The sequence below is a fragment of the Taudactylus pleione genome, unplaced genomic scaffold, assembly GCF_031769625.1.
Source record: "Taudactylus pleione unplaced genomic scaffold, aTauple2 ptg000699l, whole genome shotgun sequence".
Lineage (NCBI taxonomy): Eukaryota > Metazoa > Chordata > Amphibia > Anura > Myobatrachidae > Taudactylus > Taudactylus pleione.
In genome coordinates, this window is record NW_028285101.1 from 1,519,996 (window position 1) to 1,546,879 (window position 26,884).

General features: G+C 42.4%; 1 protein-coding gene across 10 annotated transcripts in view; it reads left to right on the plus strand.

Moving 5' to 3' along the window:
- The window catches only part of ZMIZ1 (zinc finger MIZ-type containing 1), a 331,397-nt gene that overhangs the window by 278,391 nt on the left and 26,122 nt on the right, over positions 1-26,884 (plus strand). For 8 of the 10 annotated variants that reach the window (XM_088456355.1, XM_088456361.1, XM_088456362.1 and 5 more), the window contains 5 exons: positions 22,091-22,235; positions 23,188-23,302; positions 24,041-24,258; positions 24,570-24,768; positions 25,296-25,583. In XM_088456355.1, coding sequence (XP_088312481.1) covers positions 22,091-22,235; positions 23,188-23,302; positions 24,041-24,258; positions 24,570-24,768; positions 25,296-25,583 — 965 coding nt within the window. Of the gene's footprint in view, positions 1-1,816; positions 1,940-22,090; positions 22,236-23,187; positions 23,303-24,040; positions 24,259-24,569; positions 24,769-25,295; positions 25,584-26,884 lie in introns of those variants that run through there. The other 2 variants (XM_088456364.1, XM_088456360.1) reach the window with 2 other exon arrangements.

Here is a 26,884-nt window from a genome sequence, read left to right on the forward strand (position 1 = left end):
CACATTATGTAGACTGGTATACTGTGATTTCAGACATAAACACTTTGTTTCAGTAGAATAGGCACAAGTCAGAATGTTGGCACACTGAAACATTGGAAAAGTGTGGGAGGTTGTGTTAGTATTATTATTGTTATACAGTGATAAATACATTTACATGAATATCGCATGACTACATGGAATAACCAAAGCAATGTAATAAAACCAAAGACACTGGAGATGTAAGGGGATTAGAGGGTAGGATAGAGAGACTCTCTATAGTGTGTAGGAGCAAGCAATGATAGCTCAGGCAGATCCTGTATTTACGTAGCGGGTGGTCAGATAGGATCACAGTCAACCACTGGAAAAATGGAGACAGGGCAACATGCACAATGGTGGCAATCACTGTAGCTGTTTAAAATGCATATTTAGTGGGCTGTGGTAATGCTTTAAAAGTTCTATATTGCTATGGATGAGTGGATACGTTTACAGTATGCATAATTGGGGGTGGGATAGGCACATGTATTAGTTGTTATGATTATGTCTTCAGTGGTGTCACATAATGCAATTGACTATGTTTTCAGCACAGTTAATTTAAATAACAAATGCACACCTTATACCCAACCTGTCATAAAATCAAAGAAAAGGCCTTTTAGCATATTCTGGGCTGCTTTCCTTAAATCCTATGCACGACCCTGTTTCACCCCAACCACTTGCCCCTCGGGGTCATTTGAGTTTCACATGCCTGTTTAGAGGTATTCTAATGCTCTTTCCATGTCCTTCTGTGTGCGATATTTCTATTGATTTCTACCCACTTGGTTGCCGGGAAGATCATTACAATAATAGACGCGATGCTACTACATATAACGAATTCTGAAAATAATATCTTTAGAAATAGTGAGTTGTGATGTAATTGTTCAGCCCTGATGTCATTACTTAAGTCTTTATAAAAAAAAAATGAGTGTGTATTATAAGGAATAAACAGGACACTGTGTTATTTAAAGCAAACAAAAAACACTGTTGCTATAATTATTATGCCTACGTGTCAGATTTCATATTGATCTATATAAAAGTAGCCTTGATCTGTCATTTAGCCACAGAACTCCTGGGTGACTTCAGATTATTTTACAATTAGTGAATTCTACCATCTGCAAAGATGGCTGTAACCCACATGGTGGTCAGTCGGTGCTGTATACAGCCACACTGTATACTGTGGTGTGGGCAGATTAGGAAGAGGTCTGTGTCGTTGCCACGCTATGGAAACGTGTTTTACATTTTGTAAAAAATGTTGGAGTGGTTGTAAGCGATCAGCGATGATGTGCTATTTGGCCTCATTTGCATGTCTTTCCCAGACTATCTGGCTGCAGTGGGAATACAGAAAAACATTTGTAGTGAATGAGTGTGGTCCCTGCCATCATGTACTGAATGGTGCTTAGCATGTCCAATACAGCTGCAGTCGGTGGTATCCTAAGATCAGGGAGGAGTAAGCAAAGGGGAGGAGGGGTCTTCAGATACCCCCATGTTTCTTTCCTCTTTAATGCACGTTTAAAAAAAAAAACAACAACCAGTAATGCAGTCATGTTGGTAGACCCTGTGCATTGTCACTTATGTAGTTTGTGTTTTCCTCAGCTAATTGGCTCACAGCCACACACCCAACAAGCCTCAGAAAGCGAAGGGGTTAAAGGATAGTGCCTAGCACCTCCCCTCAGTGTAAGTTTTGTAATGTGAGCTGCTTGGGTTTTTTTTCTTTCCTCCCTTTCTCTCCCACTACAGCCCCCCTCCTCCTCCCCTCCTCCTCCTCTGTCTCTTCTCTGCCTTCTGGCAAATGACTGAGGCTGCCTGAGTGTGAATGTGTGTGTATGGTTGCTGTGTGGTGTATGTGTGTGTAACAGCAAACAGCAAGCTCTCTAGACAGAGAGTGTGGAAAGGGAAGGCTTGAATAATCCTGCCGCATGGTGCTGAGGTGAGACAAAAACCCCTGTTCAAATTCCTCTTCCATCCCCAGCCTGACTGATGGCTTTCTCAGCCGACTGCAGTACTGCACTAGGGGACTACATTGTGTCTGCCTGGGCATGTGTGAAGTTAGGAGGCTTAACCTGATTCTCTTCATTGTCTCTGGAGGCTGGAAACACACACAGCCAGTTGGCTGGTACATACTGAGCCATTAGCAGGGAGCCCATCTGTTATTGGTTTTGCCTGGAAATCTGGAGACAAGCAATTAATAATTGATGAGTGTTGTGCAGTAGCTGGACAGGCAGAAGAGAGAGAGAGAAACTGAGCAGGGTGTCCTTAGAGGGGAGGGGAAGAGAGAGAGAGACAGCATGAGGGTGGCTGCTGACTGCCTTGTGCTGAAATTAAAGACTTAAGTCTGCCTGGCTTTTGTTCTGCACCAGGAGGCTGCATTGCCTGGAAGTGCTTTGAGACATATGTGGTGGTGCCCCCTCTGCAACAGAAGAGACAGCGAGGGGCACACAGGAGGAGCGAAGGGGTGGGGGGTAGCGAGTCGCAGGACTGGTTTGAATAAACTTGTGGGTAAGTAGCTCTCTTCTAGGGGGGTAGGGGGATGGCGAACAGTCTTTGGATCTGTCGTGTATAGACTGTATGCCTTTTTAAATTGTGCATTGTGGGTGGAGAGTTGCAGTGCATGGTTACATGATGCCATGGTAAGGGTTTTGGAAGGCGGTGCTAAGCCCCTTCACTGTAAACTGCAGCACCTAGCAGGCCTCTGTAATGCTCAAGGTAATAAGCACAGGGGTGTGCAAGTGCACTGTACCTATGCTATCAAATGCCCGCAGGCGACCACTGTGACTGCCATTCCCATTTTACTGTGTCTCTGTTTTACTCATTTGATTTACATTCTCCTGCACCTAGCTTATCACTATGTACATTACTACCACAAATAAACAATCAGTTAAATGTTGTTAATGGCCCAACACCGTGTCTCTACACAACGCACTGATCTTAGGCTTCTATTATTCGCCAAAACCAACATAAAGACAAAATATGGGCCTTTGTATAACAGATTGTTTTGTAGTGTGATTCAGCAATGCTTTTGTCTGTGGACTGTACACATCCTTATACAGTATATTGGAGTATGATGTTCTTCTATTCTGAACAGCTTGCAATTTAATTATAATTTCTGAGGACATTCATTGTATAATTTCAGGGTCTCCCACAGCCTGTTACTTGGGTCTACTCTGTGTTCTGTTTTGATTCTTTATGTGTTGCCCACCTGTGAACGCGGGCAAGGGTCCTGGTTCTCCCTGTGTGAATTTCAGTGCATGTTGGGGAATGGGAATTCTAAAGATAAATGGTTTTTCAATGATGTACAAAGCTCAGCTCCTATTGGTTTGGAGTCTGCATCCGGATGCTGCAACGTAGTGACAGTGCATGTGAATCACTAAGCAAAGTACCACCTTCATAGTTGTTCATTTCTCACTGTCAGCATTCGTGGCGAACCTCTTAAATACTGGGCCTGGGTCTTTAAGGTGCTTTAAATAAGTATAGCTGTCAAATGTAAATGACAGGTGTCAGCTAAATGATCAGCCTTTGTCTATTTAGTGGGAGAGATGTTTGTTTGAACTGGCTTGCCAGTGGATATATATGTATATATCAAGTGTACCTTTCTTCCAATGCTTCAGTTTGACTACTGTTTATACCCATTATGTGATGTTTACAGATGAACTGACAGGAACAAGTGTCTTTTAATTCACAGAAGAAAGGAAAGTTTCCAGAGAGAGCGCAGTACTTAGTCAGTTTTCCTATCTTACAAACGGTTCAGTGATTTTCTTCGGTATTATTGTATATTGTAGGCAATGCGTATCAGCTGGCATTCTACTACTTTGTATCCCACTTTTGACTTTCAGATATTAGTTGACACCAGTAGTCCCCAAAACAATATTATATAGCTATTGTGTATAGTCACTTTGGTCTTCTCTCACCATATAAGTGCTTTTTATACATGATACCTCAATGTCTTTTCTAATTAGTTTATTAGTTACAATGAGGGTTAAATCATTCCTTATCATCAAACAGAAGTGTTTCTAATGAATATTGACATGGTTTCTAGTCTACAGGTTGAACAGGTAAATAAAGAATTAGAGCCAATTGAATTGGCGATTTGTTTTATGTGTGTGGCAACCAGCTCATATATAAGGGAGTGACATAGTTTCATATAACGGTGCATCCTGATTGGAGGTATATATGTGACCTCATCTGTCGGAATTAACTTGAAATTAACTGAACTGAGCCAACAAACTAGAATTTCACCTTTTCTTGTTTTTTTTTGTTTTTTTTGTATACACACATTTAATTACATTACTTCCACAAATTGATACATAACTATGGGGGGAAGAGATATCAAACCTTTTAAAGAGTGGAGAAGTTGCCAATAGCAACCAAACAGCTTCTGCCTATTATTTTATAGAATGTACTTGATAAGTACTACTTTTAATCTGCTTGGTTGGTAAGGGTAACTTTTCCACTTGTCTGCTGTTTAGATGGCTTATATACATCTCACTATGTAACTTGTCACATTAGCAATGGCATCGTTACAGGTTTAACAGGTTCTGTCGGATTCAGTATGATTTAACGCCGGCCTCATTCTAATCCCGACAGTGGCAGCCCGACAGAGGAGGAAATCCCGATCGTCCTTAGGGTAGGTATAACTAACCTAATTTCCCCCCCCCTAACCCTCCCTTAGGGGTGCCTCCCTAACCTCCCCCCAAGTGCCTAACCCTAATCCCCCCTCTAATTGCCTAAACCTAACCTCCCCCTTCCCCGCCGCCTAAACCTAAGCCTCCCGGGGGTGTGCCTAATCCTAACCTCCCCCCGGGGGTGCCGAACCCTAACCCTCCCTTCCCCTAGCCTAACCCTAAACTCCCGGGGGGGTGACTAACCCTAAGTCCCCCCCCCGGGAACCCTAAACCTAACACCCCAAACTCACCAAACCCCCTCCTCTCCCCCGGCTGTCCACGCCCGTCTTACCTTCGATCGGTAAGCCAGGTGTCTGGCTCCCGGCTTAGGTAAAATGACAGGCGTCGGGATATTGATGCCTGTCATTTAACCCTTTGCTGGGATTAGACAGTCGGTAAGCCGACAGTCGGGATTCCGTCCGTCGGCTTCCCGACTGCTTCCCCTCTGGGCTGGTACCATTAGCATCAGTCTGGCTGAAGAGTAAATACAAGCTATCAACTCCATGCTCATCCTATAACCCTACTTCAGCTTCACAAGCCCCTGCTCATTGAACTATTAAAGCTTTAGTTTATGTTCATGTTAAGGACTAATGTAAATATGAGGCCAATAGTACATACTGTGTCGGGCCCTGCTTTTAGTCTGAATTCACCTCAATTTCAGTATCCCAGTTCCAGTGTAGCTCCAGAGCAAAAATAAGGATATTTTACCATCTCCACTTGGGCTACAGGTTTTGGTGCTGGCTTCTTGGTCCAAGGTAGGACATTGGTCACAAATCCTTTAATATGTCTGTGTAGAAATGTATTATGCTGATATTTTGGTTTTTTTAAGTCTTGGTATTATCCTACTAACAAATTCAAATCAAACTTTATTTTTGATAATTAAATGTACAGATATATGGCATTCTAATTAACTTGACCCCTGAATAAGTCTGGAGTTGCTTCCACCTGCTACCTTTCTCTTTTACTAACCACCAATCACAGTGGCACAAACTTCATCGCCTCTGCCAGGCTTTACTGGATATATTGGCTCCACTTTAAGGTCAATGTGATGGTGTTTTTTGTTGGTTTTAATTAGATTAACTGTATATTTTTGTACTGAATGTTACTGCAAGCAGGCAGATCTCAGTATTATCCAGTGTTTCAGCGACCATGGCATTGATGGTAAGCCCACACAGCAATGGACTCTTGTTGGCTGCTATACAGAAAGCAGGGTTTGTAATTGTTTTACTTTTCAGGGCTAATAATACGAAGACACTTTAGCTCAAACCCTACTTAAGCTTTGAGTTAGAATCCAGACAATTTGGAACGCCTTACTTACTAAGACTTCCAGTTCTAGCTGCTGGCTTCAATGTTTACTTTTGTCAATTCCCTGGCAATCCCTTAATTGTCGGTATCCACTTCCATTGAAGCATTGGCTTATGTAGGAAAGCTATATGTAGATAATTTAGCAGTGTCAAATGTGGCTAAAAACTAAAAAAGAAAAGCCAGTTTGAAAAATCTTGTTCCTGAGGATAGAATTGGTGGGAGAATCCTTACCCTTCCCCCACTAAGTTATCTGTGCTTACTATGGTCAGATAGTTCCTGCTGTTCTGTGTTTTCCCACTGTGATGAGATTATTGTCTCATAGAAATTGGGCACTTTAAAGTGACCATTGCTGAATAGAGCCTGTCTGCAGTTCATTCTACTGCGTTACAAATTGGCATATCAATGGGGCTTAACCCCATCATCTCTGAGTCCGTATCCTATTCTGATTTTGTACTGTCATGCTATGTGCATGGTGCAGTCTGGAATGGTATTTTTTTCCTTTTAATTATGCATTAATACCACAAAGTTTGCAAAGGGAAATACCATTATTCAGCAAATCAGTATTTTCCGTAGATGATGATAATCTTTCAGACTTCAAAATTGTCATTAGTCACAGAGTAGAGAATTGACAAGTGCTTCCTTTCTATTGTTGGTGGTGACTGTTCCTTGCTTGTGTGACATTGTGTATGTATCTCTAGTCTGGCATCATGTACTGAAAATCTATATCTTTTGTAAGTTTTTCTTTTCTGGGTCATAGTTCTTCATTATAATTGCATACAGGAGCATCGGACAGCACAGAGGGAGTAATGGTTAGCATTACTGCCTCACAGCACTGAGGTCGTGGGTTCGATTCCCACCATGGCCCTACCTGTGTGGAGTTGTACTGTATATCCTCCCTGTGCTTGCGTGGGTTTCCTCCGGGTACTCCGGTTTCCTCCCATACTCCAAAAATACTGGTAGGTTAATTGGCTCCCAACAAAAACTAACCATAGTGTGTATGTATGTGTGAGCATGTTGTAGGGGATATAGATTGTAAGCTCCACTGGGGCAGGGACTGATGTGAATGGACAAATATATAAATAAATAAATAACTGGTAATAATATTAATAATAATAATTATGCTACAATCGGTAATGATGCTAGAACACGTCCTGTACTTCATTTAACCTCAAGCTGCAGAGTGCATCATACAGGAAACTGCCCAGTCTGTAGTTGAGCACAAATAAAAATGTGTCAGCATTTTGTAACAACTGCAGTAGAGGGATAGTGGCTGGTGGATACTAGGATTAATTTTGTTGTCAGCTGAATGTAGAAAAAATATCAGAGGCTGAAGGCTTGTAGTTCACATGGAGAATAAGCTGTGAGAATAAGATATTTACATAGTTTGTGAAGGCTTATATTTTGTCTACCATCATTCTTTCTGCTTTCTATGTTAGACCTTTGTTGTGCTGAACAGAAATGTTTGTCTATTGTCAGCAGTAAAAGCAAGCAGGCTGGTGGTGCACAAAGTGTTGCTACTGCTTGTTTACCAGTATTTTGCAGCACCATTGTAACTGTAGGACCACTTACATATGTGACTTTTAGACTTAGTAGGCAGTCCCATAGGGATGTATTGATTACAGATCATGCTGTTTGTCGCTTGCAATTAATCACACACACTACCATGTAACTAACTATTTCTATGTATATTCACTGGTTGCCCATCTTCTCAGTATAGTCCTTAGAAAATATGATGCAAACAGTGTACACCTCCCACATGCCTACTGTTTATTTAGGGGTTTTTTTATCTTCTTTATTTCGCCTTGTACTAAACTCTTAAGCACTTTTCAATGAAATATCAATCCATTATAAGGGGAGCTAGACATTTAATAAAAGTATAAAAATGCAGGAATGTTCATATTTGTTACAGAACATAGACTTGTAGATAACTTAATGAGAAATAGTAGTGCGTTAGGTCTGGAAGATTTGCATTCATTGCATGCAGTCACCTTACAATTATCTGGTAGTTTAGTAACAATTCATGATACATCACACTACCAAACTGGCTGCTCCCATTGGTACCACTAGATGGAATAAGGTTATGTGCAGACCCATCCACCTAGTGTGTGCCCAGCATTAGACCAGAAACACTGGTTCCTGAAAGGGGGTGGGGTTGTGTGTGTTTGCATTATCTTTGTCTTGTGAATCCTTAATGGGATATCAGAGAGTGATCAGCATTGTACAATCACACATCCAGCATGCCAGGATCACAAGGTGCTTTTACTTGTGTACGTTTTATGATGTCCTTTCCTGAAATGACAGCCAGCTTAGCCCTGCATCTATGATTTGGGAAGAGGTCCAAACAGAGGGAGATAATAGTAGTTGGTCTCATAGTGTGTAGTGTTAGAAAATATTTCTTAAGTATGAAAATATATTTATAGTATATAAAATATATTGGAGAGGGGGCTGAAAATGTGAAGCAGATTTTTTAGATGCCAGTTATTGTTAATACGTTCTCCTTTTGTACTTAATTCTGTTGATTATGCCAACTGAATAAAATGCTGTAGTGTTCTTGGTCAGACTATGAACAATCTGGTTGTAAATAGTAAGTTGGTGAATTGTTGACAGCACATGAACTGCGTGTTGATGTCGGCATGAAATCCGTGCAATGCTGTGACACAGCCTTGGCAGAGCATCACAGAAATGTGAATGCTGCACTTTATTTCTGTATATAGTAGAAAAAGTATGCGTTCCATGCTATTTGTAGCATGTCAAACTCTGTAAGCATCCCACTCAGTTTTTTTTCCTTTCCTTGTCATTATTGTTTAAACTTTATATAGTATATGGTTACAGAACAGAAACCATAGAAAGCAAAATACAGTTAAGTCTCAGTAACAGTAACAAATGAGGCAAAAAAAAATAAGAAGAGGGAAGGAAAATAATAAGGGGTGATGGAGTAGGTTGGGGAGGTAGAGGTAGGTGTGTGGGTAGGCTGCAACTCAGGTGAATGGGATAAGTGTGTAGACTAAGGTGTTTTGCAGAGGGATGCCTCTGGTGAAAAGGACGAAGGACTAGAAGCGCACCAAGGGAGATGTGAGCCAGCTGGAGTTGGGGAGTACAGTGAAGGACCGTTTAGGTTAAGTCAAGGGAACTAATGGCTTGGGCCTGTAGGTCAAGCCAGTGTCCATTAGTGTTCCTTATCATGTAGGTGATATGAGCGATATGCCAATATGTTGGACATGTGGGGAGAGTGCAGGGCGGGTCTTGATATTTCCAGGATGTAGCAGTCAGATATTTGGCTGCTACAGAGCCGTGGGAGGCGAGCTTGGTGGAATGTTTATCAGTCTCATCTAGGAGGTAGCTTAAGAGGAAAATCCAAGGGTCCTTAAACATGGGGCACGAGAGTAGTGAAGTTAGGAGACCCTGGCCTCCATCCCAGAATGGTGTGAGTTTTGGGCAGGTCCACCAGATGTGGACGAATGTACATGTAACTTTGCCAATAGTTGGGGGAAACTTTATAGGAAGAATTTCTGGTGTGTAATATCATCGGAGATACATTTTATAAGCGTTTTATTTCATTGAGTGGGAAATTGAGCTTTTGACAATGTTTTCCCTAATTGATAACCAGTAGTTCCCTTTGGGGGGAGGGCCAAGGACTCTTTCAGACCTTGTTAAGAGTGGAGAAGTAGGGAATTTGCCCAAAGCAGCCAATCCGCTTCTAGCTAGCCCATTTATCAAGTACATTCTGTAATATGATATGTAGAAGCTGATTGGTTGCTATGAGAAACTTCTCCACTTGATACATCTCCTGTTAGTTATGTCCTGCAGTCATTCTATTTCTACCTGTCCTATCTCTGTGAGTCCTATAGATTAAAATAATGTTTAATTGAAGAAGCACCGCAGAATTTTCTGTCAGTCCCTCACATACCACTTGATATACTCTTGAGCTAACAGGAGTCTTCAAAAATGTTTAATCATATTTTTAGGACTGGGATGGGACACATTTCACGCAATGGAATTAAACAAGTTAAGTCAAATGGGATCACTGAAAGACATATACTGTAAGCTCAGGTGGACATGTGTCTATTATTTCTCACATCTGCAACTCGTCTTGTGTGCTTTGTATGGTTTGTAATTCTGACTGGGGCTGCCGCGTTTTGCGATGATGAGAGTAACCAGTCTCCACCCCCATAGCACTTGTACAGATGATGGTATATGGAGGCACAAATTGTACACTGTACACTGAATTTGCAATTGGAACCAAGCCTGGAAAATAATTTTGCTGGGTTGCAGTATAACTTCCAATACATTTCCTTTCTTATCAGAAAAGTAGTGTCTGCTCAAGAAATTCATTGTTAGTCACTGGGTATTTCTCAGAAGTCCCATCCCATGACACAGATCACTGACTTGCTGTATGAGTATAAAGAAAAGAGATGTCATGTAAGCACTGATGTACCAGTTTTACCTTCTGTAGCTTGTTAACAGACAACATTATTACTGGAATAGAAGCTGCAGAGCCATGCCATTGTTATAGGGTTTTCTTTGTACACAGCCAAGTCAGCAGAGTACTGTCTATTTTGAAAGAGGTCCTTCGTGCCATCCTTCAGGGGACTATGACTGTGAAATTGGGGCAGGTTACCCATGTTATAGATTTTCAGTTTGAGAAGCGTAGGCTATATAGATTTTATTTGCAGATGAGGGGGGGTACATTTTAGAAGTTGCGGGTTTACAAAAGTGGAGATGTTGCCCACAGCAACCAAACAATTACTGGCTGAAATTTATCTGGTACAAACCAAAAAAATGATAGCTAGAATTTGATAGGTTGATACAGACAACACCTCTACTTTTGTAAACCTGCACTTTAGTAAATGTACCTACAGGTGGTCCTTTACGTTCTTATATATTATTGGTTCTCACAACACAGATGATGAAGGTTCTAAGGGATGAAGTATCCCCCCCCCCAAACAGGAAGTTGAGATGGATAAATACATTTTGCTTGAAAGTTTATTATAAATAGAGATGTTTGCAAGACTCCTGGGTTTTGGTTCTAAATCATCGTCTTGTTTTGGTTTTGGCAAACCACTCTCAAGTGTTTTGGTTCACTTTGGTTTTGGATTTCTCTAAAAATGGATAACAACTGCAGGGTTGGATTGGGATGGAAATCCAGTGCGGGAAATTTCTGTAAGTAGCCCTTATGGGGATAGGTCTGTGGAGGGGGTGGGATACTCCCTCCTCATAGTGTCTGATTCTGAGTTGGCGGCAGTGGCGTCATTCCTTGCGTCTTTTGCTGCAGTTGCGTCTGTAACTTTATGCTAATGCAGCTACAAAACTGGCATATCAGGGGCAAACAAGCCTGTTCGTAGAATGTGCCATGGCTCCGTTTTCAAACCAGTATTTGTCTTTGCATATTCTCTGGTCACACTGTCTACCAACAGGTTGTTTGCCCCTGGTATGCCAGTTTTTAACTTTTTGATGTGCGTGGGATTTCTGAGAGTCTTCCTTACCTATATGGTGGTTTCTCTGCAATCGAGAACCTCTGAAGAAATTGATCTTTCTTGGACAAATGTTAACTTCATTCGGTATTCTCTATATACGTAGGAGATCACATGGTCCGGAAGACGCCTGTTTGCACAGGAATATAACCAATGTCATATTCATATAACAGAGGTTCAACTAGCTAATTCATAGTGACAGAAGTTTTGGTGCAGGACAAAATTTGAACTTCCCTGATCAAACAGTTTTATATTGTTAAACTGTATTTGTTCATTTGGTATAGTAATGTTTCTATAGAATTGGTGCCTTAATGAAGATTACGGTTACCGAGCCTTTTCCTTCTAATCCTGCCAGTTGTGGATAATCTCCAGCGACTTCGACCCAGTTCTCTTCAGCCTCATCCCCGGGCCACTGCAGCTCCAGTCCCCTTTTGTCCCTCGTGCCTCATCCCCCTCTGCCTCTCCAGCCTCACCCTTTCACTGGATCTCTCCAGCCTCCTTGCATCTCTCCAGCCCCTCAGTGTCTCCCCAGCTTCAGGCTCTTTGTTTCTCTCCTGCCCCTGAGTCTCCCCAGCTCCAGCCTACTTGTGTCTCTCCAGCCCCACACTGTCTCGCCAGCTCCAGCCTCCTTGTGTCTCTCCAGGTGCACAGTGTCTCCCAAGCCTCCTTCTGTCTCTCTAGCTCTGGGCCCCTACAGCCTGCCGGCTCTAGACCAGTCACTTACCTAACTCTGCATCTTCCGGCTGCACCTATTCTAGCTGCGACCCCTCTCTGCTTCTCACAAGTGCTGTGCGCATGACATCACACTACCCCTGTCTGGAGACCGAATGGGGAACCCTGCCAGATCGGAGCTCAGCTCCCGAGTTCCCAATGGCCCAGTCCGCACCTGACAATAACTAAAATCATGTAACGTGGAACTGTTTTTGTTCCTATAGTACTAACATCAATAACCTTAATTTCCAGTAAATTTTGACCACCTCATAGCACCTGAAATCACAAGGGAGGAACTTAAATGAAATCCAAAATACGCAAGATCTGTTTTTTAGATCCGTGTTCTGAACTTGCGAGAAAACCCGAGTCAATACTGATCCTGAGATGACAATAGTTAGTAGGCTCTGGCATGAAAATGCTCCCTGAGCACAGCACTGCAGCCAATACATTCACTAGGAGCTCGATCTAGGTTAGAATTGCATAAATACCTGTCACAATGACTTTGTTAATAACTGCCTCTGTGGCAAGTGTAACAAGCTGCTGTAATCTCAGGTAGAAGTTCTCACCTGTGGATCTCACTGTGTCAAATAAAATAGAATTTGCCCATAATTTAGGAGTTACAAATAACATTCAGAAATATATGTATGTAAAAAGTTTTGCCATTTATCAGATATATTTAAAACAAAGCTATGAATATAGGGGAATCGATTTTTATGTATTTCAACTTATTGAGGAGCCTGTGTGCACCCTTATACTGAAATGACTGGTAACAGAGAACAGTAGCTTGCACGTGGCTGCCTAGGAAATGTTTATACAATAGCAGACACACATATATTTGTGAATGTTGCAAAATGCCGTTTTGTAGTGAATGAGCTATTTGTGTTCCTTTGTAGTCTTTTAGTACTATGCACCCTCAGGCAGAAGATATGTAGACTTTTATCAGCCGCTGCTATCACTTTCCCTGTTGTGGGTGACAGGAGGTCACAGGTTACACAAGGTCTGGTGAGACATATGGGTTAGTGCACCTGAGTGTGGCTTTCCATTAGCCTGACTCCGCTCCATGACTTCTTCAGCAGCCATATGCTGCCTTTCTGTAAGTGAGCAGGTACTGAAGAAGCTGACCAGATGTACCAGGGAAAAGGATATTTGCAGCACAATTTTGACCCTGCTGGGAAGAAACTGATTTCTGCTACAACCCACTACAAGGGTATCACAAGGTTAAATACCATTCATGTCATGCTGTATTTCGGGAGCTCTAGATAACGCAGAATACAGCAAAGCAATACAAAATGGTTTATTTATGTGACCCACATATTTAATTAAGGCACTGATTTCAGATTCAGATTTACTATATGTGCTGGTTTGCTTGTATTTTAGTATTGTTTATTTTTGCTACGATTACTTAACATTTAATTTTAAATGGGCAGACTGTCGCTTGACCTGGCTTCTTAGCTCTTATTTAACCCTTTAAAGATTTTTGTTAATAATTATTTGGCTGGGGGCTGCTTCATGTCTTACCATTGTTGACATTTATGTATTAGTAGGTTCTCAGCTATTGCTGCTAATGTACTAAATCAATAGCATCTTACTGTTAGGCTCCACTGATCTTAGACATCACTGAGATCACTTCCTATGTATCAGGTCCACGCACAACTTTATTTGCTTTATCAATTATCCAAACACTTTAAAATGCCTGAAATGTAGAAGATTTTCCGTTGTGGAGCATAATGTTACAGTCCATGCTATACCATTTATACGAGACTACCTCCATTTAGAAGCAGCAACCTTGAAATGTCAGTTTAGTTCCTATTTGCTTGTAGCCCATTTGCTTCTTATTTGCCTATAACATACACATGTGTCCACATATACGTATTCTCATATTGCACCAAAGCGCTTTACTTCGCATGCCACGGACTTTGCCAAGCCATTAATCCTAAGTACCTAGTACACTATGGGCTCCATCAGATGTTCTCGCAGTCTCGCTGCCACAAGCAGTTGGCCAATGTTGTAATGCTGTTCATGTATCTGAGGCGCACGGAGACGCAGCACAGCTGTGGACCCAGGAGCTGTGGATTTCATTGGGCATTCCAGGGAGGTGTCAGACGCGGGCGTATCGCTGAATTCTGTTGCGTCCAAACACACACCGCCGCTCACATAGGAGGTCATGGTTAGACAGAGAACTGTACCTGCCATAGGGCTGCTGCAAGTTTCAGTGGTGCGACCAATTGGGCACAGGAAGGATTTGCACACTCACAAGATTCTGCAAGAGGCTGTCTCAGTATGTGGAAAATCGTCCGCGGCTGCAGCAATAGCATAAGACACGGCTGCGGCAAAAGACGTGACCGCGTCCAACTCAGATTCAGGAACTATAAGTGACTAAGGGCCTGATTCAGTGGCGTATGCAATTGCATCTATGTAGGCAGATCGGCCGATTGTTCAGCACTGTCCATGCACCACACTGCACGTGTTAGAGTGAGTGACAGGCTGTGAGCGTTTAGGGGGTGGGGAGTGGTTGGAGAAATGTAGGTGTGCCTGTCTATTTGAACGTCGTTACATTGGCGTGCCTAAATTAGCCACTGTGATTGCATACGCAGCTTGAGGACTCACTGCGTGCGACGAGACTTGCAGTTTCTGCGACTGGTCAGACCTGCTGTAATTGTGCCTGAGGGGCTGATGTTACCGATGTATATGCAGGACTGTGAGGTATTACGGATGTAAGAAAGCAGTAGTGGGGAGCGTCTCTATGCTGGCTGAGCTGTGACAGGCATTAGCATATTTTCGCAGCTGCATTGCGTGCGATTAATCGCTATTGCAGTCCATACTGAATCAGGCCCTAAGACGCAAAATTGAGGAAAAAGTAGCACAATGGAGGAAAAAGTACCCAATCTCATGTAAAATGGCAGAAGACAGGTACGATACAACTGACCCGCACCATGCATCGTTACACTAACTCTGCAACTTTATATCAATTCCCTTGCTACAAATATACTAATCCTAAGTACCTAGTACACTATAAGCAATGTAAGACACAAAATTGAGGAAAACGTGACAACATTTTTTTAAAAACCAGTCTGTATAAATAGGCAAAAGACAGCCCCGATGCCAGTGACTAGCGCCATGCATTGTTATGCGCCATATAGTACATAAAGTGTAGGTGTATGTGGACACATCTGCAGTGCCTTGTGCAATGAGCAAAATAAAGGGTATATTGCTTTCCAGGACATTCTGAAACTGACATCTTAAAACTAAATTGGGCATTTGGCATACACTATGCTCTCTCCCAGGTATCTGGGCCATTTATCATTAAGAGATGGAATCCCTTTTTAAATTAATAAGGGAAAGACACAAACTGAGAACTATAGATGGGAAACAGGGTGTTCGTTTTGTCATTTAATTAAAGCTCACGTTTCAATTTGTTTCATAACTGGCAGGAGCCCACAATTTTCTGTCGTTTAACTGGTTTGATACATTGTGGATTTCTGACCAGTTTATGTGGCTACTGTGGCCTTTGTGGTTGCAGACCCTATTATAAAGTGAGCGGCCACAACGTGACCTCTCTACCACATACCCTGCTGTGCCAAACCCTGCAGTATACACATGCCGAACCCTGCCAAGTCCTACATTTATACAAATTGCTGGTATAATATGGGCAGCAGTACAATCTGTGCACACCTCACTGCCAAACCGTGCATTAGAGCAAATGGCCACAGCAGTTAAGGCTCTTAGTAATGTAGTGGTCCTAGTGCAAGTGGTGCACCATTAGTGCATTGCAATGCTCTGCACATGCACAACACAGCAGACTGTCTCTGTAACACCAACAATTGGCAGCTGTTCACATAATAAATTATGTATTATGATGAATAAAAACTAGGCGAGGAACGTCTCTGTAAGCAACAAGATGAGGGTTTCTCTTTTTATTTCTGTTTCTCTCAGCGATATGAAGTTGCCGTATATTGTGGGGTGCCCCATTTTCTCTAACATCCGAACAGTTAATGAGACACCCCTTTTTTCTACCTGTCACTTTATGGGACCCAAAGGAACACCCAACCAATAGTTTCTGCAAAACCCCCTAAAGCCTAGTGGACTATAGTTCATGGCCTTCTGCTCCTGAGTATAAATAACCTTACTTTTTTTTTACTTCTAGATATATAGTGCAACAGAAAATGTTGGCGCCATGTAAATAAGTAATGACGGTAATGGCTTCCTTCACTAGCACATCTACTCCTGTCTCCTGGAGGACGGGGGAGAGTCATTCTCATATCACATCACCGCCTCTCTCTTTCTCTGTGTCACTCTGTTTCCCCCTGAGGACGCTAGCTTCTATTTTTAAACAAGTGACACATGTATGAGCTAAGTTTTTTTTCCTAGCTTTGGTTTGTTCTGTGATGAAAGGGGTCAAAATGATTTTAACAAAGTCAATCTTATAAATAGTTAGGTCCTTCAACAGACTGTCATTGTGTTATCATATTTATCACAGTTACTAAGTAGCACGTGCTCTGCAAACCCAGAGACACCGACCTGCTGTGATAGACACGGACTCCTCCGTTCCATGGTACACCTATCCTTGTGTACTTACATAGCTGATTTTCTTCTTATAAACCAGAGGACACAATTAAGTTTCTATCGTTTTCTGTCACGTTTCCTTTTATTTGTTTTTCACATTAAGTCCTTTTTTTTGTTATAATTTTATTTTAAATGAAGATGTAGGAGACTTTCCAGAGATGTATAGCATGAACATGACGCAGGATTACCTTTTCTCCAGCTGCTCCATCTATATTTCATTCTTTAAACCATGCAGTATTGCTAACCTAAGCGCTGTACAGTGTAACCAATGCAATACACATATCTTGCTGTCCTTCCACCTCCTGCACGTGACTGCTGCAGTAGCCCCCCCCCACCCCCCCTCCTGCTTCCTCTGTAGGTGGATGCTATTTCTGTCCCTTGCTGTATTACCCATCTAACAATCAATTCCATCGCCTGCCAACCAGGCCTAGAGGAGCCGTCTGAGGCACTCTGCACAGTCACCTGGGACATTCTCCTGTCTTCCTTTGTTTCATGACCTAATTGGTCCAGCTGTCAACTGGGTCCAGGTATTAACCTTTCGCCTGCCACTGCAATGCAAAGAGAGTTGGAAAATTGCTTGGTTGTAACTTTTTTATTCATAAATTTAATGCTCGTCTTCCTCGTATGCAGCTCTTCACATTTGTTACCATTTAATAGTTTCATATAACATTCAATGGGCGGAATTCAATTGATTCCAGCCCCTATCGCGCCCGACGGAGCTATTCAATTCTTGATCCTGTCGGGTGCGATCAGCTGCCAGCGCTACATTTCAGCTCGCAGCCCCAGGGGGATGAGAGCTGAAATGTGCGGCGCCCAAACAGCACTTTTCACGGTCGCGCCCAGCACTTTGGTCGGGTTTAGCTGCTTTACGCGGCTAAACCTGACCTCTGTGGGCGTGATCAGCGCAATAACGGCATCAACTGAATAGCGCCCGCAATCTCCCGTCACTTTAGACGGGAGATCCGGACCGCGTAATCAATTGAATTCCGCCCAATGAGTAGACTCTCTTGTACTCCAAAATAACCACTGCTACAAGAGTCGGCTCTCATATTTGTGCTGCTACAGCCACTAACCAGATCTATACATGGCATATTTATGTCATACAATGGAAGGGGTGGTTAGTGCGAGTGCGAGTCCCTCCAATCATTTACGAAGTTGACCAGATAACCGCTACCACTTTGCTTTACCTATATATACCTGAGCACTTCATACAGATGTGTCCTTTCATAATGTTGCTTCAGTCACTCCAAATAACCCCTGTCTGCACGCCAGGTCCTGCACCGAGAGTATTTCTCTCTCATAGAGGGTGATTCAATTGTTTCTGTGTAGTTTAGCTCCCGCCTAAAGTGCCCGGGAGCTATTCATTTGTTTTAGAGGACCAGCCCCGAGGCCGCTCCTGAGGTGTGAGCATGGCTTTGGGGTGGTTGTGAGGGATGGGCTCATCTGCAGTGTGCCTGGCACTTATTACAGGAAAAGCACTTAACACAGAAATTCACGTGCATCAGGGCGCTAGATGTGTCCATTGCGACCAACAGGTGGCTGGTCACGCTAACAGGTGAATTAGCTCCCGGCCAATGTAGACGGGAGCTAATTCTCGTAACAAACAACTGAATTGCTCCCAAAATGTTTGTCTTATTTGCATTAATAATGCAACTGGAAGCAACAAAACTACATTGCTAGCTTACACTGTGCTGTTAATCTGAGGCTGAATCTGAGTAAAAAGGGCTCTGATGCGAGCTGCCACAACCTTTTCTCACGTCGAGTTATGTTGTGCTTCATCTGTGACATTGTACGTGTGCTATACCAATTCCTGTGGCATTAAAGTCACAGCCTGGCGTTCCTGGTACACTGCGAGTAGCTTTTCACTGCGTCTGCGATGCAACTAAGATGCAAAATTTAAAGAACAATACAATACGCTGCTTCTCTCGGAGCATCTCAGTCGCGCCGGGCATCTCGCGCCAACCAGTAAGTGAGGGCACATGTAGCTTTTCAAGGGTTTAGCTGATATCTCCCCATTCGGGTTATTTTTTCATTAGCTGTTTAACAAAACCCACAGGTGCAGTATTACTATGTGGCATTTTATGTTGGGGTAGTTTGGATGGAAGCGACCAAATTTCCCAACTTAATAACTCTTGTTGTGGTCAGCCTAAAGGTTTACCGGTAGCACTGTCTAAAGTGACAGATGTCAGTGTCTCCTGTCTCCCTTTTTAATATTTGTTGTGTTACACAGATATGGCTCATTAGACAGAATTTTCGAATAATGGTGGGTTTACTTCGGTACCTACAACATACTTATCAAGGCTGAACGAGTATTTCTCTCCGGATTTAGTCCTCTATAAATGCAGTAATCTCCATCATTAAAGTGCATGTTGCTTATAGTAATGGGGCCAGTGATTTAGTTGTCACACGAGTAACACTCCACCCATTTCTCTGGATTCCAAAGCCTGCATTGCATTCTAGGGAATACCGCTTAACATTATGATATAGACTGCAAATAGTTAGAGGGTATACGAGTGGAACCATGACTTCCCTCATTCAGTGAGCTGTTACTGTTGGGGCACTTAGAGGCTGTTTCTGCCCCATCCACATCTATGTATAGTCACTGTGGGAAGGAGAGGTTCATGCAGCAGGAGTGCAAGTTAATCAGCCATATGGTGTACAGAGGAGTCTGCTGTATACCCATCTCATACATATATCCACCCAGCTTGAAGGTCTGGAGTATGCAGGCAGCTTCTGTGAGCACACAGGAGGGGGAGGGGAGATGGGAAGTGTGACACCCCCTCCCCCCTTTTTCTCTTGTACTAAGCAGCTTTAACTCATTCCTGACATGCTAAATAGGAGCATTAGCAGAAAGCCACTCCAAAATGCGTGCAAGTTAAAGATAATCATATTATTAATAATAATAATAATAATTTATATTATTGTTGTTATTTTACATCATGACACGTGTTTAATTTTACTGTTTGCAGTGTGACCCCCTCTAACGCTTTCTCAGGATCTACAACGTGTTATAATCATTGGTGTGAAATTGGAGGGATACATAAAACCTAATTCTCTAAATCCTACTTTACAATGTAAATGGAGAAAAGCATTTTTGTGGATACCTATGAACAGAAAAGATGAACCTGAAGAGTTACTGTACACCACAGGGCACTAGGATGTGTAGGAATATTTTGGTTGTGTGTTATACAGGCATTTCTGGGAGGAGTTTTGTTACAAATCTATTAATTACAGTCAAAGTAACAAAGCAGGATTTAGCTATACATAGCCTATGGGCAAAAACCATGCTTATAGTATTGTGGTATTACACTTGAAGCAACTGTAAATTAGATTGTGACTACACACCTTTGGTGATTTATTTATTTTTTATTAGTTTTATTTTATTTCTTGTGAGTAAATACAATGTATCATGCTCTCAACTTCCGCTAAGAACCCACAAGAGAGCTGAAATATGGTGACAGATATGAACAACTTTTACCAGCAGCTTTTCAGATGTTGTATCTTGACTGAGTAATGTGTACTGTAATTAAACCCTCAGATCGGAGGTCGCAGAAAGATTACACGTGGTGCTACAGTGATAACCTGATACTGTACAGCAGGGGTATTCACAATGCAGCCCTCCAGCTGTCATGGAACTACACATCCCAGCATCCCCTGCCATATATTTGCTTTTAGGGCATGCTAAAACTGTGGCAGGGAATGCTGGGATGTGTAGGTCACTTGTAAAATACCCTGCTGTACAGATGCCCCATCACCACCTCATAAATAACCTTTCTCCACTAATAAACCCTTAGGCTGCCCATACATCAGCGACCGATTGAAGCGATCCTGAGTGCGATGGGTAATGCCGGCGTTTCCATGTGGAAACGCTGACCGGCCACCATCGATGTTCAGCAATCCGTCGTAGGATTGCTGAATTTTTACATGTTAAATATCCCCGATTAGACAAACACCATCATTTTTTGATCGCGATCGTCAAATCGGGAAAATCCATCATGTTGGATTTCTGCGATCCTGCGATGCTGGGTTGCAGGATCGTGGCAATCCATCGCAGATGTATAGGGCCCTTTAGGCACAATGTTGCTAGTTTTTTGTGTTGATCATGAAAGTTTTCACACACAAGTGATTAGCATTATAATTATTATCATTATTATAATTTTTTTATACAATCAATATTAAATTCCACTACACCTGATTGTTTTGCTCTGTAAGAATAACTTTGCCTCTAATTGTAGTACTGTTAGATGCTGGTCTATGGAAACGGGGGTATTTATATGACATGGTGACACAGGGTTGTACTGTTTAGCTTTAATAAACAAGAGTTGTAGTGAAAAGCAGCATGTAGGTGGTGATACATGCTTAAGTTATAAGTGCAACTTAATTATAAACCTAGACCTGAGACTACGTGATACAATTAAGGCAACTGCGCCATCTAGTGTGTGCTCAAAAATCATCATTAAAATACATAATTAGCCAAACATCAGACCAGGGTAGCATTTCTAATATTCTTTGGGGATGACTTGACAGATTTTAAGTGGAAATTAAAAATAAATTGTTCAGGTGTGTAATAATCAGGCAAAGATTAACATTCCTATTTAGTGCTGCTTTGATAACTAAATATACCTGTTTTCAACAGAGAATTCCTTATTTGTATTTGTTTGGTTTCCCATGCACATGGATGACAATACTTGCAGCAGTCAGTAGAACTCCTGTATACCTTTTGATTTGCAGCTTGTTGGGGCTGACAGCTGTATCTGATTCTGTTGCAATGAAAGCCACTCCCCTCCTGTTAGACTACATCATTGTTACGCCGCTCTGCTGTCTTCCAGCCAGGAGGGGAGAGCCAGCAAGTGTGACACTAAGGAGGCGTGTGTGTGCGCTCCCCGGCGTCTGCTCTGGTCCTGCAAGCCGTCTGTTTCCCTTCTGTATGTGTCAGACCCACATGTATCTTACAGAGTTTCATCCTATCTCCAACTATATATACCTTACTCTGCTCATTTCAGTGGAAATGATTGAAGACCTCATTGCATAATCCTTGTTTTAATTATGTGGGTTGACAAAGCAGTGCTGCAAGCAATAGCACTGTTCTACAGTAACACATCTTCCTCTATTGACACCTGTAACAGTCCCCCTGACCACAGGTAGATGGAATCATTGAGTACGTGACATTCCAAATTATTTTCTTGTCTTCCCTTAGTGTTTGCTAAGCTGTGAATCTCAATTATGCGTATAATGTGCTCTTTATACAGTACATGTCTAGTCCTTGAAGGCAAGGGAGCACTTACATTTCTGGGTGTCATTTTTTTGTGTTGAGCTATAATTATGTAGAATTTTCAAATGACACTGCTTAAGACCTCCATCCTTTTCCAGCCCTCCTTTCTTCGTGGTGTGAAGAATTGGGAAGACTCCTCCTCCTGCGCCACCAAAAGAGCAGACAGAACGACCCCCCTGGGAAACTCCCCATGCAGCCCCCCATGAACTCTTTAACCTCCATGAAACCATCCCTGTCTCATGGGTAAGTCTGCCTTAAGCAAGCTGTCTGGAAAGTTATAGAGTTTGTTAAGGTGCAAAATGAAGAGTACTATACACTTAGGAAAAGGGTTGTAGCCTCTGACTATTTGCCCAGAGCTATTCAACTACAAGTCATTTACTTGCATGGTAAATATGCGTCTAATGCGTGTTATCCCATAAACTGAAGGATAAGCCCCCAAGCTATGGGTTAATGCTCTAACGGCAGTCATAATAAGGGCAGGAAGCCCGACTTAATGCAGATTTCTCTTCGATCCTCAGGATGAAGTGAACAGAAATCCGCATTAAGTGCAGGCTGTAATTGAATAGCCTTCGGCACTGCATCGCGGCTAATTCTAACTAGAGATGTGCGGTTCGGTTTTACTCAGATATGTTTGGTCCTCATAAATGGCATCATATTGGCTACCCAGCTCTCACATGTTTTGCATAGTCAATAAGATAAATCCGAACTAATCCGAAGTTGCGCTAATTTGGCGATAAGAACCGAATAAAACCGAACCCGAGCATCTTAGTCTAACTTCAGAACTAATTGAGCTTGGCCCTAAGTGGTCGTGGACAAGACCTCCCATACCTGACTTTCCATGTGAAAACTGAATAAAGGATTCTTATAGTTACTGGTAACACAATAACTTGCCTTTTGCTTTGTAACTACATATTGAATGATCAAAACACCAAAGTTTTTTTCTAGAACTGTTTTTTTTTTCGTTTTTTTGTCTTCTTGTTTTCCCCAATCTGAAAAGTTTACCATGTATAGTACTCGTACGCTATAGCATTGTTTTTTTTTTTGTGTTTTTACCATCAAGCAATTTAATGGCCAGCTTTTATAATGTTTGTATGGAAAGGGCTAGATCACTGGAGCACCTAGAATTATATCTAAACAGTCGTCTTTGAAGCTGCCCATGTGAGCTCTTACTGACCATACCTCCATGTTTTCACAGTGATGGGTCTTTCCCTTACGACTCCGTCCCTTGGCAACAGAACGCGAGTCAGCCTCCAGGTTCTCTGTCTGTGGTTACTACAGTCTGGGGGGTCACAAACACTTCTCAAAGTCAGGTAAGTTATACAGTACGTCATATTTGACAGTAATAGGCCTCTTGTTGCATCTGCCTTCACTTACTTGGATGCCTAGGTTGTGTTCACATGAACATATTATTCCACACTCCTTACCACTCTCACTCTAAACTGAAATAGGCCAAAATGTTGCAAGCAGGGCTTTATGCGGGTAAGGCTCAGTGGAAATGTGTATGCCGGGTCAACTAACCCGGTTCCTGTTCACAGTATAGGGAGAGCCGCATTTCCTGGCGCTTGGAGATGATGTAATCTCCAAGCATCGGCAGAGATAAGCCCCGGCAATATCCCAGGTCCAGCCTGCGGTGTAAGCTTGGTTCAGGCCGCTGTGACAGGGCTTGGATCGCGTGTTCAGTGTCCCAGGCTGGACCTGGGATTTTGGTGGAAAAGGAGGTATTGTATTCCTCGCCTGGTGTATTTTAATAGTATCAAATATGATGAACACTTCCTATGCAACAGTAGTATTTCAGCAATTTCATATATTTATCCAAAATGGAATTTATTTTGCTAAGAAATGTAGTAAAAGGTTGTGTGACTTGTACTGCGGTATTACACAGATATAATTAAAAATATCATAATTTGCATAATATAGACTAGTAAAATAGTCATTTTATAAGTGAGGATGGCTTTGAGTCATCCGGCTGCTCAACCTTTGGTGGTTCTTTTTGCAACATGTATCAGTTTTAAGAGGGTCTGGTGTATTTTCTTCCTTTTATATTCAAGGTACTGGGGAACCCTATGGTTAATGCCAACAATCCAATGAACCCAGCTGGCAACCCTATGGCATCTGGTATGAACAGCAGTAGCGCTGGTATGAACTCCCCGCAGTTTGCTGGACAACAGCAGCAGTTTTCCTCAAAGGGAGCATCCAGCCAGCCCTATATGCAACAGGGCATGTATGGGCGTCCAAACTACCCAGGGGGAGGAGGATTTGCCGGGAGGTAAGAGAGACTACTGGCACTTGTATAAATCATTTCACTATGGCACTGTGTTTTTGTAAGCTGTGTTGCGGTTAAAGCATGCTCTCATTCCATTTCATATTGTATAATGCAATGCTTCTAAGTTTGTTTGTTAGCATGAATGGACTTGGTAATAGCCAAATGCTGTATACACATAAACATTGTATTGATTGGTTTGTTGCATTCAGTGTTCAGTTATCTAGTGTTTGTGTGCACATATGTACAGTATAATGAAGGTTACATTAAGAAGTATAGATAGGTGACAGTACATCTTGATTTATCTTGTCTTCTAGCTATCCTGGTGGACCAAATAACCCCTCAGGAATGGGCATCCCACCTCACACGCGGCAGCCCGCAGACTTCACTCAGCCTGCAGCGGCGGCTGCTGCAGCTGCTGTTGCTGCCGCAGCAGCTACAGCCACTGCCACGGCAACTGCTACGGTGGCAGCACTGCAGGAGACACAGAACAAGGACATGAACCAGTATGGCCCAGTGAGTCCCCTTTGTGCTTTTTATCCCGTTTGTTGTATATAGGTGCAGTTCCACCTATCTACATAGGTCTCTCTGTTTGTCGCTTACATGTGCGTGGCATGACGCACATTCTGATCATGTAGCTTTTATTAGTAGTTTATTGCTAAAGGGACTCCATAAAACAATTCTTCTCGAAGATTGTCCTATCAATGTAGTTACCCCGCAGCTGCCATGCTATTTAACCGCTGTATTTATTTTTAAAATGTCCAACCTGCTGTATTCAGAATAATCCTCGTATATATTTCATCTGCTTTAATTATTGATGTATGGCAATCTGGCTGGGAGTGTGTTACACATTCATGGGCTCTGAACGCAGTTAATTTATTCAGGCGGCATTGCACCTGTGAATAGCACATTGTTTGTGCTTCAGAAAAATGCGACATATACTTGTAGTCCTCCCCTTCATCCTTCTACAATTCCTGCCTTGTCCCTCCTCCCTTTTAGACACGCATGTTGCATTTTATCCTTTTCTCTTTCTTTTGTTGAAGGTGTGTTCCTCTTTCCAGATGGGTCCAGCTCAGGCCTACAACAGTCAGTTTATGAACCAGCCTGGCCCTCGAGTCCCCTCTGCTATGTCAGGGAGTTTGAACCCAGCTGGAATGGGTCCCACCATGGCTCCTTCCAACATGAGCGGCCCGCCAATGGGGATGAATCAGCCTCGGCCTGGCATGAACCCTTTTGGCGCTCACGGCCAAAGGATGCCTCAACAAAGTTACCCTGGCCCCAGACCTCAGTCACTCCCTATGCAGGGCATAAAAAGGCCTTACCCAGGAGAGGTGAGCATTGAAACTAATTGATGCATGCTACAGACTATTGGCTTTCCTGACTAATAGCGTCACATTCATGGGCATCGCAGTTTGTGGGATACAGTATATAGGAAAATATGTGATGGTTTTAAATGCACACTGTCCCTTTTTTCAAATGATGAATGTATGGTATTTTTACAACTTTGTGGTGCTGTAGTAGAGATGTGTGGCATTATTTAGAGAGATACAGTCCATCCATGGTATTTGGACCTGACCTATACTTGCCAAAAGCTGAGCATTGTGTAGGTAGTTCTCCAAATAAGGAACTATGGATCTTAGTAAGGACTCCAACGACAGTACAGGTAATTGCAGCATACCACACCAAGGGTTTGCCTGATGTTTAGAAGTCATTGTTGTGACCACCGGCAATTCAGTCCTCATACAACTGTATTTATGTATTTATTTATTACCAGTTATTTATATGGTGCACACATATTCCGCAGCGCTTTACAGAGAATATTTGGCAATTCACACCAATCCCTGCCCCAGTGGAGCTTACAATCTATATTCCCTACCACATGCGCACACACACACTGGAGTTATTTTTTTATTGGGGGCCAATTAACCTACACTAACGTTCAAAAGTTTGTGGTCACTTAGAATTGTCCTTATTTTTTAAATAAAAGCACTGTTATTTTCAATGAAGATAACATTAAATTAATCAGACATATACTCTATACATTGTTAATGTGGTAAATGACTATACTAGCTGCAAACTTCTGTTTTTTAAAGGACTATCTACATAGGTGTATAGAGGCCCATTTCCAGCAACCATCACTCCAGTGTTCTAATGGTACATTGTGTTTGCTAAGCGCGTTAGAAGACTAATGGATGATTAGAAAACCCTTGACATCCCTTAAGCAATTATGTTAGCACAGCTGAAAACGGGTTTGCTCGTTAGAGAAGCTATAAAACTGGCCTTCCTTTGAACTAGTTGAGTATCTGGAGCATCACATTTGTGGGTTCGATTATACTCTCCAAATGGCCAGAAAAAGACAACTTTCATGTGAAACTCGACAGACTATTCTTGTTCTTAGAAATGAAAGCTATTCCATGTGAGAAATTGCCTAGAAACTGAACATTTCCTACAACAGTGTGTACTACTCCCTTCAGAGAACAGCACAAACAGGCTCTAACCAGAGTAGAAAGAGAAGTGGGAGGCCCGGTGCACAACTGTGCAAGAAGACAAGTACATTAGACTCTCTCTAGTTTGAGAAATAGACGCCTCACAAGTCCTCAACTGGCAGCTTCATTAAATGGTACCCGCAAAA